At 44.4% G+C, this 17,270-nt stretch overlaps 2 protein-coding genes across 2 annotated transcripts in view; one reads left to right on the top strand and one right to left on the bottom strand.

The window, feature by feature from the left end:
• gatad2b (GATA zinc finger domain containing 2B) overlaps window positions 1-1,314 on the bottom strand; it is a 40,177-nt gene extending 38,863 nt beyond the window's left edge. The window contains exon 1 of the mRNA XM_008281213.1: window positions 1,208-1,314. The gene's annotated coding sequence lies outside the window, so the exon portion shown is untranslated. The remainder of the gene's footprint in view (window positions 1-1,207) is intronic.
• Window positions 1,315-10,677: 9,363 nt separating this feature from the next.
• LOC103357128 (gonadotropin-releasing hormone II receptor-like) lies at window positions 10,678-14,733 on the top strand. The gene is made up of 3 exons (XM_008281539.1): window positions 10,678-11,193; window positions 13,035-13,236; window positions 14,303-14,733. The coding sequence occupies exons 1-3, from the start codon at window positions 10,678-10,680 to the stop codon at window positions 14,731-14,733; spliced, it is 1,149 nt and encodes a 382-aa protein (XP_008279761.1).
• Window positions 14,734-17,270: the final 2,537 nt, after the last annotated feature.

The raw sequence follows: 17,270 nt of genomic DNA, 5'->3' as shown, positions 1-17,270 counted from the left end.
CTCCCAGCCAGAGGCTTCCTCTATCTCCGAATGAAAGTTTGTCAAGTGAGCACAATGTCCTGGAGAAGAGACAACCTCAGGCAGCTGGTTGGAGGCGATGCTCTGCTGAGGAGAGCAAACAGGCTGCAGGTTGGAAGGCAAGAAGTGACCACAGTGACCAACCAGTGGCAGCTGCCAGTGATGGAGATGTTCACAAACACTGCTGGAAATGAAGTGAAAACTGCAATATGTCTTCATGCAAAGGTCTCATCAGCTTCAGTGACGGAGAAAGACCACATGAACAACAGTCTGGGCTGTAGGTGCTCCTCGCTCCAGCCTCTCCTTCCACCGCCGTGATGGAAGTCAGATGTGAATCCATCTGCATGTGACTCATGTGAATCCTGAAGAGCAGCAGAGGAGACAACACTCACCCACCGAACGCTGCAGAATAATAGCGGCACACATTAAATATTGATCCCGGTTGGGTCTCTAACGTCATCCAGACATGAAGCTCCGCTAATCCGCCGCTCAGGAGCCGCTCGGCCGCCGCTCGGCCTCGGCGCAGCCCGGCCCTCCGACTGCTGTCAGGCGCCAGGCAGCCATTTAGGTGCATATGGAGCTCGTTGAGTCTCTACGTAAATGGCTGATGCATTTCGAATTTTTTCCTCCTAATTGCTGAGGGCCATCAGCAGCGCCGGCCTCTGCCCAGCGCCGCTCAATCCGCCTCCCCGCCGGCTTGTGCCGCGATAAAAGCCCCGCATCCCGTCCGAGCGCTCTTTAAAGGAGCATTAAGGGCTGTTCGGAGGACCGAGGCTCGTTCTGCTGTCTGCGTTAACCCCCAGAGACTCCGGATCAAACAATGAAACGGATTGGAGGCATTCCGAGCACCAACGTTCCCATCACAATGTAATCACAACGTCCCCACTAACGCATCGGTTGTGATCCAAACACCGACTACCGGGAACCGTTAACGCAGAATGTTTCCGACTTCACACCTTTAAATCAGAACCGAGTCCGAGGCGGCGGGTTGTGTCGCCAACATGTCAGACTGCATCAATAAACAGCAAAGCAAAGGCGCTCTATTGTCTGACAGCATATCAGCGGATCCGACGGCAGCGAACCGACACGGCGGCCACCGAGCCGTCCTGCCGCCGGATCCATCCCGCTGCCCCGGTTTCGGAACCGTTCCCCGACCCGGAGCCAGGCCTCCGCGCATCCTCGGACTCACCTGTGTCTCCTTTCGGCTCAGTGTGTACCGTCTCCGGGTTCACGGTCCGGTCCTGATGCGCTGCAGCGGCTCCTCACCACCAGTCCCCGGCACCGGTAGGCAGCACTGAGCCGCTGATTGGGCCTCGGCAGACGCTCACCCCCTCGGTGCGGCCAGACAGGCGGCTGATTGGTCAGACGGCCGCTCCGTGGAGCCCAGACAGAGCGCTGAGTGGCTGCTTATTGTCAGAGCAGAGCGAGACAGGCGTCTGATTGGCTGCTCATTTCCGCGGCGAAGCCAGGGAGCGCGTTGATTGGCTGGTGCCAGTGTTGTTGTCTGGGTCTGGATGGAGAGCCATGTTCCCTCTAATGAGGCGACAGAAACAATGCGCTCGTTTGCATCCGCGCAAGGCACCGAATCGCTCGAGTTTCTGACCGATCGGTACCGTCCGGTCCGGGCCGGCTCCCTCCACTGATCAACACAAACCCGGATGCTGCGGTTTTAGCAGGAAAGCCGGAGTCCTGGCGGTACAGGAGGCTCGTGTGCGCGCTGATGCATGACAAAGAGCCGGACGACGCTGCGCAGGGTGATGATCAGGAAACGTCATTACTTTACTCCTGAGCGGCCCTCTGTTGGCAGCTGTCTGGTGACAAAGAAAAGAAGTCCTCACCTTCAAAAGCTCCGAGATCTCACACACAGCAGGACAGCAGGGCTCTGATGTTACACACCACTGCAAGTTTTACTGTAGCTGCTGATTATCTGACTCTAACAGGACAGACAGAGTGAACAACAGCAGGTCAGAGGGAGGCCGCTCGGGCCCATCTGACCAGGTACCAGGTGTGTAAATAAGGAAAACTGCTGCCTGTCAGGGACACACCACAACTAATAAAACACTTGCTGACCCACATCGTACATCACAATATTAGAATACTTGTCATTCACTTCACACTGTATTTATTTAATTCAGCCTGGAACCCTTTTGTAGGTCCACTACAGCTGGTCTTCTGCTGTCCAGGGCAGGAACTAGTGATGCTGAGCTGTCCCAGGCCTTCACATTTTAATGGTTTCAGGCTGAATGGAGTTGTTGCTCTCACAACTTGTTCCTATGGGCTGCCGTGGAGACTGCGCCCTCTAGTGGCTGCACAGAGTGGCGCATGAGCTGCTGCTATTCATGTATTAAGTCATATTGTCAGCTTTACATTGTCTTTATCAGCATCGAGGGATTCTGTGTTTCTTTGAATCCCCAAAATATAAATTAAATATTAATAGGTGACCCAGTTTCTGACTAGACAATTTCCACTGTTTTTATTTACCAAAATTTAAAAAACAAACAAACATGGTGTTTAAATGACCTGTGCAACCCTCAGTTAATATATGAAAAATACATTTAATGTATTGAAAACAAACAGTAAAGTAACACCTAAATAATAATGTTAAATGAAGCGTACTGGTGTCTAGTGTTGGGTTAGTCTGACCACAGGATGTAGATTTCAGGTATCTTCTCCTCTACCTCCACCATCAGCAGCATGTTGTCGTCATCAGCTACCAGAACAACAGCAGCAACCTCTGAGCAGCTGGATTAGGATCGCTCAGTAAGGACGGCCAGCTGGTTCTTTTGGTGAATTAGTCATTTTAATGAGAGTAATACTTTGGCTGGGCTGCAGGGTGGCGCAGTTGGTAGCACTGTTGCCTCGCAGCAAGAAGGTTGTCGGTTCGCGTCCCGGCGTGGAGTTTGCATGTTCTCCCCGTGCAGCGTGGGTTCTCTCCGGGTTCTCCGGCTTCCTCCCACACAGTCCAAAAACATGCTGAGGTTAATTGGTGATTCTAAATTCTCCGTAGGTGTGACTGTGAGTGTGCTTGGTTGTCTGTCTCTAAGTGTGGCCCTGTGATAGACTGGCGACCTGTCCAGGGTGTCCCCTGCCTTCGCCCTAAGTCGGCTGGGATAGGCTCCAGCCCCCCCGCGACCCTAATGAGGATAAAGCGGTGTATAGAAAATGGATGGATGGATGGATAATACTTTGGCTAAAGCTACATAGCAGAGGCTCCATCACTGCATCCTGGGCTCAGCACCACCCAGCATGGTGATGATTGGTTTAAAGACACACAGACAAGCCAGAGCCTTGTGCCCCCTACAGCAGGATGATAATGATCATTGTGTGGTGCTGACACAGGAAGATACCGTATGTGTCATTCATTCATGTGAAACTAGACAATACAATACATGATGTATAATACACAGTGATGCAATAACAGACTAAAACTAAACTAACTGATCAAAGTGTCCAAATAACTAACAGCCCAACACTGAGGTATTCAACCCCAGATCACTGCACACAACTCAAAGCACTGCTGCTTGTGTCCATTAATATAACGGTTCTGGTTCAGACTTGTGCCATGTTTCAGTGATGCAGAAATGTTTCTGGGTCTGACCAACTGAAACGTGAGCAGGGTGAGCATTCAGACGTGAAGCCAGAGTTAACTAGCTGTCATGTTAACAGAGTGGAGTATACGTCTGAAAGGAGTCAGTAAGCTACATGCTTAGGAGAGCTCACGTTTTAGCTACATCTAGTAACCAGCAGCAGTAATTTCACACTTACACCTTATGGAAATAATGTCTATTCTTCCTGAGAAGTCCATCCATCCATTATCTCTACACCTTAATTCTCACTAGGGTGGTAGGGGGCTGGAGTCTATCCCAGCTTACTCAGGGTGAAGGCAGGTCCATAAATGAATGCGTGAGGTGAACATGTGGCAGCAGGTGGGGTAAATCTACACCTTTGCTCTATAATCAGTACTCTGTGCTGGAAGAGCTGGTGATATGGCAGGAAAATGGCAGTATTACGCCCCCAACTGGCCACGGCCTGGTATCGTATCACTGAATCAGCAGGAATCTGATCCTGAGGAGCTCATTCAGCTTCCCCATATTCATAGCTGCGTTGAGTGTCCAGGTCAAAAGAAAGAGAAGCTTTGTCATAAGAGGGTCTCCTGGAATAAATGTTGGTCAAACAGCATATATGTGTTGTGAGATGTGTAACAAGTGTGAAATTTCAGCTTGATAGATCAAATACTTCGAGATTAGATTTTTTTAATTTTGTTTTTCAATTACCCTTCAACCCATTTTCAGCATGTTTTTTTGTGCATTGAAACGTGAGGCTATTTGTGTAATGAAGCCGATTTTAATTACCTATATGGAAGTTCACATTCTGGGGTAAACATAATAAGACACCAGACGATGACCGTTGGATGAGTTTAATGAGCATAGCTTTGAGGCTAACATGTGCTGTTTGATGGTTTCTCCTCACAGCGCCGGGTGTTAACCCTGGAAAGGCCTACAGGACACAGAAATAACAGTTTTAGTAACACGATTAAGTGATTGGACTCAATTAATAACTGAATGACCGTAGAAGTGGGTACGTGGCATTATTTTAAGAATGTGTGCTGACTCACCTTTATTTTGTCTCCTCAGGTGTTCCAGCCAAAAGAGGCCACCATGCCCTGGAACACCTTTTTAAAGGTTCCGGGAGAAACCAAGTGGAGACGAGGGGAGGGGGGGGATAGTAAAGTCTTCAGGTGATGAAGTAGATAGATTATTTGATGAGGACGTCAGTAGTTCTTTTTAGGAACTAAATACTTAGTTTTAATGTTTGTTATTATAGTTAAAAGTACAGAGGTGTTGTATTTTTGTGAATTTCTTGTGTTTGATTATTTTAGGTTAACCCTTGTGTTGGCAGGCCTGAGAGGCTGATTAGGGGCTGCCTATAAAAACCTGGCAGTTGGGGGAGTAAGAGAAGAGAGGGAAGGAACATCACAATATGGGCCACCAGTTAACCGCATTGCGTTGGTTTTTTGGGTTTACTGTTTGTTAGTGATGGGTCCGGCAGCACCGATGCGTCTGCGCATGTGTCGAGCTCGTGGAGTTAATCGCATATCGGTTGAAGACAGTCATGTGACCGATACAGCTGCTGTTTCCCAAACTGTGTTTATCAGGAAGCGCATCTGTCAACGGGATGCATCTCTGCCAGAAGATCTTTTGAAGCACAATTCCAGCTACTATGGAGCTCGAAAGAAAAGGAAGGTTCCCGCCGTGTGGGACCATCTTGATCTTATATCAGCTAATCAGGTATTTGTTTTTATTTCCTTGTTGTTTCATCCTGTTCCTGAAGCACCTGCATCAAAAACACGCCTTAATGCCAACACATTGGAACAACTGATTTTTTTGGAATAAAAATTTATATTAAAATAGAATATCCCCCTCCTTGCCTCAGACAAGCACATGAGCATCCTCACATCCACACTTTCACTTTGAGTTTCACATGTTGTGACACACGTTCACATTTTAAGCTAAATTAAGATATAAAATAATACAATATAAAATAACTTCAATTATATTATTGTACATACCAGGTCATTAAATGTCAGTTGAGCCGGTCCACTAGGTTGCCTGTAAGGACTTTTAAGATCCAGCAGGTGTCAGTATTGAGCAACACACTGACACAGTATCAACACAGTTTGGGTATCAATGCTTCATGAGGCCTCATCTCCCATCACTAGTGAATAAACACCCAGTTGGTCTGCACCTTATCTCACCCCAGGTCTCCTGCTTTATCCAACCGCAAAACGGTCATCCGAACAGTTTGGATGAAAATATCTCAGGAACTACTGAAGATAAAAACCTGAAATGAAACTGAAGAATCAAGACACACAGGACAGCCAGCAGGTGGAGAGAAGTGACAGAGAGAACTGGCAGGGACAGGCTGGAGGACGGGCTGGAAGCTGACGACTGAGCAGTCTCTGATCCAGGGGTAGCATCAGGGAACTCTTCTGGACGAGAGGAAGTGTCAGCTAGCCATGGCAGGGCAATGGACTGAAGGTTGGTTGACCCAGGTGCACAGTCCAGACTCAAACAGAGGAACAAGGTAACTCTGGAGATGGCCAGAGATCTACAGGCTGGGAACAATGCCATCCATGAGGACCACACCTTCCACCTTCCAGCAGGGCCCTCCTGGCTGGACGTGTCCCTCTGAATACTGGCTCATATTCAGGCATAAGCCGGGGCTTGTAGGTGACAGTCATTTCTAACATTGAACGTGTCTGCTGGCACCATTCTGGTCAGTTTGTACTGTCATGAATTAATTAATCGGTAAAGCAGTTATTTATTTATTTAAGAAACACAAGCTGAGCTTTAATCAAGAAGCTGGTACAAAACAAACCACAGTCCAGACAAATCAAAACCACAGAAATAACCAAACATCCATAAGGGTAACGATGGCATGGAATTAACTGAAGCAAGAAATAAAGAAACACTAAAAGGTAAACAATAATAATAATAAATGCATAAACGAGAGGCAGATGAACAGGAGGTGTAGGATGAGTCAGACAGGTAGTCCTGCAGGGCGGTTGGAGGATGACCAGCAGGAAAAACAACAGGAAACAGATATAACCAAACCCTGACCTCCACAATTAGCATGACATCAGCTGTTAGCTTACTTTGTGTTCTATTGGGAATAAACATGGCCTTCAAGATTGGATTTGATTGGACTTGTCTATGTGCAGAAAGTTAAAGTCTGAGTTCATGTATAGTCGTAGAAACTGTATCAGAGTTTACAATAAGAATCTCTTACAATAAGTAGACAGTAAATTCTGCATCGTAATAAAAGTGTCCAAGTACATTAACTCTTGGTTGGGAGTGGTAATGGAAAGATATATGAGATTTTAGAGAACCGCTGGCAGGCAGGGGGTCAGACAGGTGGTGGCCAGAGTAAGCAGGCGATGAGGACGTTTAGATCTCTGGATAGGAAAAGTCCAGGTGATCCAGGTGCCTCAGTACCAGTCTCTCAAAACGTTTAATTAAAACTGAAGTGAGTGCAGACGTGTGGAAGGGCACAGCTCTGTAGGCTGCACTGCTTGGTTTGAACCCACAGAGCATGTACATATAAACATCATGGTACATGTTGAACGAAGATATATAAATGTTTTTATCAGACATTCTATATATTTGGAACAATGAAATGTTTGACGCAGCTGTTATCGCTCTAGGAGCTGCAGCCAGAAGGTCACTGGTGCCTGTCATGGCGACGACCCAACAACCTGCTGGTGAGGGAAGCCTCAGGCTGAAGAAGGAGACTTTTCAGGCCTGGTTGGCTCAGGGGTCTCCTGAAGCACAAACTGGTACCGGTTGGCCAAAAGGGCCGCAGCTTACATTTAGATTCCTAAAAGCAACCGCTTTAATACCAACTTTACACACTCCTGTTTGTACGCAGCTTCATGAGTTTGTCACCTGAAGTCTTTTGCCTTCATACACTGAGCACCCAGCTGGCGGCTTCACTCCACCTCGACCCAAACCATCTCAGTCTGGTTCAGGACAGCTGATCGTGGAGGCTAATAAACAACAGTCCCATCAGGCATGAACGTAAGTCCAACTAAACTGTTGCTGTGTAGCAGCACTACTTCAGTAATGAATTGTCTCATTAAGAAGGCAAGAAGTTCTACCAGGTAACGTTTGACTGGACCCACCTGGCAATGACACCATGAAGTACCTTACCAACAGCAGCTGTCATCAAATAGTGGCTATGTTGAAGAATTTTAAATATGAATATAGGAAAGATGCTTGTTAGTGAGGTATAAAGTCTGCTGCAGTAAAGAAGTAAAGGAAAAGCCTCAGACTAGCAGGTGTGTTCTCCAGGATGTTCAGTTTATGGGGGTTCTGCCTTGGAGATGAAAGTCCATTACTGCAATGAGGAATAGACCTTCATCAACATCGACTCCTCTCTCCCCCAAAGAAGTAGCACAAATGTAACACAGATTCTTTTCTAGTTGGTTTGTTGTAAATAGGTTTAAGTTGAAACGTAACTGTACCGTGTTTCACACCATGTAAGGAAGGCTGAGTCCATCTTTCCTGAACCAGAGAACCTTTCAGGGATGTAAACACATCTTCTGAAGTCAAACCACAACCCTTTGACCTGTAGGTTGTTCTTCATCAGTTGTGCTGAGCTGAAGTTACTCTGCTAACAGAAATGTGTTCCCCAACAACAGACACATGAACATAAGATGAACCAATAGATAATAAATAGAACCAAGGAGCTCGTTTTACTTTCACTGTGTCTAACGTTCTGACTGCAACCGTCCCTCTGCTTCCCTTTCTGCTGCTTCACTGGGAATTTCTGCAGCTAAAAAACATTTTTTATAAAAGCATGTTGTGACATTTCATAAACATTTTAGTCAGAAACGCAGAACCTCAGTCAGTTCTGAGGATAAATGACATCAGGTGGCTCAGCCCAGGATTAAATTACTACACTACAGATTAATTCTCCTGCATCAGGCTGAGGTTTATTTTAATGGAAACTCTACATCTGGAGTCAGCTGGAAGGACACACCGCAGCTATGAGGCGTCTTGGTTTCTTTTATGTGACTGGTTTCGCTGAGCAGAGCTGTTGTTTCACAACTACAGAACAAAGAGCGACCCGGTCCACTAAACCGCTTTATAATGAGGAATCCTGTCCTCACAGAGCTGATTTCAGATCCAGATCCTTATCCCTGCACAGAGAAGCTTGCCATCGTGTGTGAGCCATCGAGACCGCGGTGCTGCTGCTGCCGCAACAGGACGCGCGTCAGCCGCGTAATGAACCAACCGGCAGTGATGCTGTCTGCTGGCGGCCAGGTGCAGCCGCACAATGGAGGCGATGTCCAGGTCCCACCAATCTGCTCCAATTATCAGTTAGCATCAGATGTGCAGCGAGCCGGCCGAGGACAGACGGCCTGTGGACACCGAGGCTTCAGCACGCTGGACAGCTCCGCTCCGGACCCGGACCCCGCAGGGTTCTGACCACCAGCGGACCGACACAGTTCTGTTCCAGGCAAGATGCTGCTGCTGCTTGTGTGTTTGTAGCTCAGAGTAAGCTCACTGTAATGTGCTAATAGATGGGTTCAGTGTGTTTAAGTCAGCATCAGCTGGTCGGCATGCGGATCCTCATGTGGGGGCAGAGGGCTGGAGGGAGGGTCTGGTGAAAGGAGGAAGAGGAGACCCGAGCCAGTCCTTTTTTTTTTCTTTTTTTTTTTAATGCATAAATGAAAACGTCTGTCTGTCTCTAAGTGTAGCCCTGTGATAGACTGGTTACCTGTCCAGGTGAACCTGCCTTCACCCTGAGTCAGCTGGGATAGACTCCAGCGACCCCAGTGAGGATTTATAGATAGATGTATAGATAATGGATGGATGGATGTAAAAACGTCTGTATCGCGTTTGAGAGGGCAGAGTGATGAGGCAGCACATGGAGCTGCAGTGATCCTGCGTCTCCTCCAGCAGCCCGCTGGTACCACAGCTCATCAGAGTGAGTCAGTGTATGAAACCAGCTACAGGGTTGGACTCTTGTGGTGGAAACAGCAAAGATCTGGACGTCTGGAGTAAAGCTGAAGGGGTTTGTTTAAAATAATGTGTTGACTCAGGATAGCTTGATCTCCAGACTGGTGTGAGGGCAGTTTAATAACAGCTTGTTTTGCACATGAGTGTCTCCTATAATACTGTTACAGATGCTGATGTGCCTGATGGTCAGTCATCATTTACAGTAAAGTCTGATGCCTAATCTACTCTGATCGACTGGACAGGCAGAATAGAAGCTGTGTTAGTTTTAAACAGTCAGACCTGGTGGCTGGTGTGTCAGTGGTGTGGTTTATATGATCATATGGGGGCATGTAGGTAAAATAAACATGAAATATACGTTTGAATTTGAAGAGATTAGTTCAGTTTATTGACTCTATTTGTCTGTTTTCCATTCATCTGTACTGCTTTCTTGACATTTTGTTTTTTTCTATCATCATCTTATATATTTTATTTTATTATGTGAAACTTGTCGTCTTCTAGTCATTATGATGCTCTCTGTGACTTTAACCAAAGAGCAAAGAACTGCAGCTTAAAACCACTGAAATACAGAACATGAACGACAAAAACATCCTCATGATTTTACCGATGCAGTGAAGTTCAGAGACGCACTGGGAGCATGGTGATGTTGTTGATATGTTCGTCTTCTATGGAGCTATGTTCTGAGAGCAGAACGTCGGACTCTGCAGGTCTTTTTAATCTGACCTAACATTTTTGTGAATGAAACACTTGTGCAAAAAGCACCAACAGTTCTGATTTCATTTGATATTGTAATCTTTAATTAAATGATTACATCTAAAAATCATTTTCAAATGAACAAACCATGACATTAAATGATGAATAAGGTTGAAGTATGACTACTACGACTCAACAAAACATGCTATCTGATAGAGGAAGTCTGATCAGCATCATTGTGTGAGTGTTTACAACAAATTCCAAGATGTCATTTTCATTATAAGCAAACTATGATTGTTTTTCTCTTTCTGTTGAACTTCTCTGGAAACTGCTTCCTTTAAAGCTTGCTAATAAGATCAACCCTGAACCCATCCTGTCCTTCAGACCAAACCATACTCATCACAGTGCTCTGTCTGTCTAACATGTTTTCTCCTTGTGTCTCAGGATGGCAGGAAACCTGTCCTTGTGGGTCTCCACACCTGTACAGAATGTCTCCGTCTCACCTGCTTCACCCTCTCCTCCGCTCTGGGAGGCTCCGTCCTTCACCGTGGCAGCCAAATGTCGGGTGGCGGCCACCCTGGTGCTGTTTGTCTTTGCAGCCGTCAGTAACCTGTCGGTGCTGATCAGTGTTTGCTGGGGGCGGGGCTATCGCCTGGCTAAACACCTGCGCCCGCTCATCGCCAGCTTGGCATCAGCAGATCTGCTGATGACGTTTGTGGTAATGCCGCTGGATGCCATCTGGAACATCACGGTGCAGTGGTACGCTGGAGATGTCATGTGTAAGCTGATGTGTTTCCTCAAGCTTTTCGCCATGCACTCGGCAGCGTTCATCCTGGTGGTGGTGAGTCTGGACCGCTACAGGGCCATCCTCCATCCTCTGGACTCTCTCGATGCCGGGCTCAGGAACAGACGCATGCTGCTGGTGGCCTGGACTCTCAGTCTGCTGCTGGCATCTCCACAGGTACAGTAACTCCTGGGTTCCTCAGAGGGCTCCACTGGCTGGTCTGAGTCCAGTGCTCTCCACTGTAAAGGGCTTGTAGGTCCACAGACGTTATTATTGAGAGGATTTGGCGTGTAGTACCTCATCTGTCATTCATGTGGAAGCACAATCGTTTTACAGGTGCATGAACAACACAGAAGCATTGTAATCAAGTCCAGTAGCTGTTAGTAGTACAGCACAGTTACAGCAACAGACACTGACCCAAAGTAGAGATATAAGATTAATGTTTTAGATTTACACAACAAACACTTGCAAACACTCACTGACTGAACTGTAGGTCAGTCCACATGTCAGTAAATCAGTCAGTAATTCAGTTTGGAAATCACTGACGTGTTTTCACCACCAGTGGAGGAGGAATGAGGTCCATCAGGCTGTGAACATGCACACAATGCTTGCTGCTATACTACATTTATTGTTGGTTTGTTGACAATGAAACATGCATACAATATACGCCCATAGTTTATCAGCAGTATGTAGAGAAGGACCTCAGCAACGTCTTCCTGTTTGGCCCATCAGTGATCACCGTGTGGCCGTTAAACCATTGCTGCTGTACGACCCACTCTGTGTGATTTTATGGTGGTCGCTGTTTGTCAGAAATGTTTTAATGTGAAGTAGTTTAGCTCCACTGTTGTAAATTCATGTCTATATATATATATATACATATATATGATATATCGATATCTATATATGTCTATATGTCTATTGGCAGTGACTGAAACCCTGTCGCAGTCTCACCATCTCACTGACGAAGGCCCAGTTAACAAACTGTTTGCTTTTGCTCCACAGTCTGGTTTCAGAAAAGTCAGAAAGAAGTCGTTTGCATAACTTTATGTTTTTGGTGTAACACTAATTATGAAGCAGTGAGAGAGTCAAATTACAAAAATAAATCAATAAAAGAATAATAAAATAAAAGTGGAAATGAAAGGAATAATAAATGAAATAAAAAATAAATAATGTGGCAATGTAAAGCAATATTAATCAAAAATAAATCAATAAAAGAATAATAAAATAAAAGTGGAAATGAAAGGAATAATAAATGAAATAAAAAATAAATAATGTGGCAATATTAATCAAAAACTAATCTTTAAAAGAAAAGGTGAATAAAAGTAGAAATATAAATACAAATAAATAAAGCAATAATATTTTTTGTATTTTTTGTATTTTTAATTAATTTATTATTTTAAAATAATTTTTAAAAATTATTATCATTATTTATTAATTTTATTTCATTATTATTTTTTTATTTTCTTATTTTTTTTTACTTATTTTTTATGTCGCTTTAATAGCAAAGGAAATTTGCACGGAAAAATGTGCACATAAATAAATAAAAACTAAAAATGAAAATTATAATTATAAAATTATAAAAATATATTCATAAATAAAATAAAATAAAACTCAATAAAAAATAAAATACAAAAATATCATTATTAGTATTATTATTATTTTATTTGTCTTTATATTTCTATTTTTATCAGCCTTTTCTTTTATGGATTCATCTTTGATTAATATTGCCACATTATTTATTTTTTCATTTTATTTCTTCTTCTTTTTATTTCCACTTTTATTTTATCATTCCTTTACTGATTTATTTTTGTAACTTGGCGCTCTCACTGCTCCATACTTCAGAAAATCACATTGCTGTTGAAATGAATTTAATACACAAACATGGAGGTTCGAAGGTTTTGCATCGTGTGGTTTGTTTAATACAAACAAACCCAGATGTGTGTGTATTCAGAACAAATGTGTTTTCCTGTGACTGCATGGATCCACCGCTCATCTCTCTGCGATCTCTTCATCCTCAGCTCTTCATCTTTCGGGCAGTTAAAGCAGATGGGGTGGATTTCACTCAGTGTGTGACTCATGGAAGCTTCCAGCATCACTGGCAGGAGACAGCATACAACATGTTTCACTTTGTGACGCTGTATGTCTTCCCTCTGCTTGTCATGACTTTCTGCTACACCCGCATCCTCACCAAGATTAACGGGCAGATGCACAGGAGCAAAGGTGTGTGACTCCCGGACGTTCACAAGGAGTCGGGGATCCTTTAAACCCGGTCTACCCAAAACTACACACAGCAGATTTATGTGTGATAGTCCCAGTTCACATGCAGAGAAACATCACTGTTCTTCTTCGGCTGTTTCTGTTAAGAAGTCAGTCACTGTCAGGGACCGAGGTGACAGTAATGAGTCCAGAAACAGGAGCGATCAGGTTAGAAAGAAACCTCCAGGACAGACGAACATATTCAGAGAAGGAAAATGGAGATGAACATGAACATATTGACTCTCTGCCGTAAACATCCATCACAGTTTACAGATCCGCTTCCTGCTTCGGTTCTAATTTATCCTGCAGACAGTTTTCCTGGTGATCAGCGGTTAGACGTTTTGGGGTCACTATCTACTGACCAGCAGGACCGAAACACAAAGACACAGGATGTCGTGAAGTTTTTAATTCTTTAAATTTAAATTTGGTGCCACCTTCTCTTAAGACTAAAGGCCTGGTCATATGACATGAAGCCACCAGTTGTAGCTGATAGGAGATCAAGCTAATGCTAGTCAGTCAGCTATCTGAGCTGCAGACTCCTCAGCTCCATGTTGGTGGGGAGCTCCTTAAAGCTGGACTTCTATTGGCCAACTGTGCATCACCAAAAGTTGACCTCAAACTTACAGGAGTTTTGCTAATTTACTTTCCCCTTCTAATTTTAATTATAATAATTTAAAGTATTAACTAATCCTCCTTTGACTAGACTGTACTGTTGATGCTTGTGTGAAACATGTACCAGCTAATTGGTTCTCAACACCAACCAGGACTTCATGCCCTGGCAGCTATTAAACATGTTTTATCACATCGTGTCCAGACAGCACAGCTAATGGCAAATATTTCACTAAACACATGTAAGTATAACCAGATGGTATTTGCCATAAACGCATGTCTCCCAAACCTCCAAACCCTAAAGGAGATTACTCCCATCTCAACACAAGGCTTTTAGAGATAGCTTTGCATTTATGGATTTACTATTTCTGACCTCTGATATGATTCATGCTGATGTTTCTTCCACGTTGTGCTCCTGCAGAATGCGAGCAGCACCTGAGACGCAGTGGGACAGACGTGATACCCAAAGCCCGGATGAAGACACTCAAGATGACCATCGTGATCGTCAGCTCCTTCGTCATCTGCTGGACGCCCTACTACCTGCTGGGCATCTGGTACTGGTTCCAGCCAGCCATCATCCAGCACACGCCTGAGTACGTGCACCATATACTGTTTGTCTTTGGCAACCTGAACACGTGCTGCGACCCGGTCATCTACGGCTTCTACACGTTGTCTTTTCGAGCCGACCTTGCCGACGTGGTGGCTCGCTGCTGCAGCCGTCGGTCCAACGACGAATCGCCTCGCTCTGTGGACCGCCTGGATGGTCACAGCGCCGGAGCAGCTGGAGAAATGGAGTCTGAACTGAGCTCCAACCCCCACTGTGGGGACCCTCATGTACCCGTGGTGATCTGACTCTGAGGGATTAGGCGTTGTTCAAATACACCGAATGTAGGTATCAGCCGTGATATCCATCCATCATCTATACACTGTTTAACCCTCACTAGGGTCGCTGGAGTCTATCCCAGCTGACTCAGGGTGAAGGCAGGTTCACCTGGACAGGTAACCAGTCTATGAAGATCCCCGGTTGGCGTCCCGGTGAGGACACCCAGGATTGTTCTGCGTGGAGTCTCCATGTTCTCCCCGTGCAGGGTGCTCTCCGGGTTCTCCGGTTTCCTCCCACAGTCCAGAAACATGCTGAGGTTAATTGGTGATTCTAAATTGTCCGTAGGTGTGAATGTGAGTGTGCTTGGTTGTCTGTCTCTAAGTGTAGCCCTGTGATAGACTGGTTACCTGTCCAGGTGAACCTGCCTTCACCCTGAATCAGCTGGGATAGACTCCAGTGAGGATTAAGGTGTAGAGATGATGGATGGATGTTTTACTGCAGCAGTCTCCAGACAGTTCAGTCCTTCATGTCACCCACCAGATCACCTTTACTGAGGGACTCTCTATCTTGCATGCCTTTAAAGCATGAACAGAGTTTAAATCTGTTACTTGGCCGCCGTGTAGTCTGTTTATCTATTAGTCCTTTTGATGCTATAGGCTAACCCTGTGATGACCTCAGCTCTGTCAGAACAGGCATGAGAATGGATGTCAGCCTCCTTTTATTCCCCGTATGGTGAAATGTCTACCTATCTGCTGTTGTGTTCTGAAAAAACTAAAAAATTGATAAAGGGTATTTTTTTGGGTAAAGTATTGTCCTGAACTTTAGCAGCATCAATAAATGTTCTCCAAACTCAACGTAAATATTAATGATCAGATCTTCACTATCAGACCCCTGTAGAGCTTCTAACAACCAGTTGCTCTAACTTTGAGTCTTTTGACCTGAAATGAATGAGCTTAACTCACTAAATTAAGTTTATAAAGAAATGAAACTCTGTGGGCAGACTTCCCAGGAACTGTTGTTAGCGAGTTAAAACTTCTTTCTCGTAGGTAGAAGAACCCATCGCTCTGTGTCTTCAACATGTTAAACTGACCGATTGAACTACGTCCTTCCACATATGTACATGTTGTGTTTCTGCTGGTGCAAAATAGCTCCAGAAGCTGCAGCTATCAGGTTCGCATACTGAACAGAAATGTGTTCCAGCGTGCCTGTAACCAGTAACCAGTGTGTTCAGCTCTTAAAGTCACTAATTAGGAAAGGTTTAAGGCTGCAGGAGAACTTGTGCTTTACTTTTTTTCCCCCTGAATTTAAAATATGTGAATATTAAGGTTGCTGTGGACCAGAATACATAAGCTAGAAATAAAGCAGGTTGTTCAATGTGCCAAAGACACTGAAAGCCCAACTTGTTCCCAACAGCTGATTAGTGAATTAGCAACACGTCGTAAAGCCCTTTGTTGAACTGAACTCATGTTAAATTGGATGTACAAGTACTATATAGAGTCCTGTGCAGAAGTGCCATGAAAATGTTTGAACTCTAACATACAAGATGATTTATTATATTCTATATATTATTATATTCAATGTGATCATGTCTATTGTTAGTAATTATTTCAAGAAGTTAACATGCACAATGTCAAAAAGTCTCAAAAGGTTTCATTGAAAGTCTCCTGGACAGCAGTGGCAGAGTTTACTGTAGTTTTAGGCTACAGGTCGGCTGCTAGCTGGACTAGATCATTTCAACTCAGGATGCTGGTCAGCTTTATTTATCTATTGTTGGGTAATTTAGGGACAAAGTGAAGGTAGCGTTTGTTTTGGACACAATATATAACTCACGATGCATTTAGTGATGACAGAGAGAAATAATATATGAAAGAAATGTATTTCTATATGATATGTCTATGCTGTATGTATAATATGTGTATATATAATAAACAATATAGTATATTACATTACTGTAAGTCAGTGTTTTGGTATTTAGCTGGAAGCTGTGGGCTCAGAACATCCTCATAACCAGCACAACAAACAAGCAGTAAATGATGTGCATCAGCTAAACGATTCTTTTTTCTGACCCTGCCACTTTCCCCTCTGATTTTAGGGGTTGAGGGTCAAAAGTTGGGATATATCGGGGTCCACATCGGTATCGGCCGATATCAGTGTTTTTCCCGTATATCGATATCGGTCTGATGAACAAGTTCAGCCGATGTGGAAAACTGATGACTGTCTAACATCAGCGCCTTCGTCTCTACGTTTGATATTGTTGCTATTTCAGAGATGTTTTGGACTTTAACGCTAAATATGTTTAAATATGTTTTACTGTTGTTACATAGTGAAGAAGACTGTGTGGTCTAACCTGGGCTTCTTTTGAATAGTTTTCTCACAGTGCTTACTGATACTCGTTTTTCAGTGTGAACGAAAATTGAATATCGGTGATATCGGTTATCAGCGATATCAGAAAACTTAACATCGGATATCGGTATCGGCCAGAAATTTCAATATCGCGCATCACTAGTTAAAACCGATGTGAATCCTTTACATTTATACGAGTGCATTACTTGGGCGACTCCTCAGT

This window comes from Stegastes partitus, unplaced genomic scaffold (assembly GCF_000690725.1).
Source record: "Stegastes partitus isolate 25-593 unplaced genomic scaffold, Stegastes_partitus-1.0.2 Scaffold6, whole genome shotgun sequence".
NCBI classification, from domain to species: Eukaryota; Metazoa; Chordata; class Actinopteri; family Pomacentridae; genus Stegastes; species Stegastes partitus.
Note: the sequence above shows the minus strand (reverse complement) of the source record. Positions and strands in the feature narration are given on the sequence as shown.

Excerpts from the sequence above, each read along its gene's own strand:
- LOC103357128 (XM_008281539.1), top strand. The coding sequence starts at position 10,678 with ATGGCAGGAAACCTGTCCTTGTGGGTCTCCACACCTGTACAGAATGTC. Across the intron at positions 11,194-13,034 it reads TGCTGCTGGCATCTCCACAG|CTCTTCATCTTTCGGGCAGT; the intron begins GTACAGTAACTC and ends CTTCATCCTCAG. Across the intron at positions 13,237-14,302 it reads GCAGATGCACAGGAGCAAAG|AATGCGAGCAGCACCTGAGA; the intron begins GTGTGTGACTCC and ends GTGCTCCTGCAG.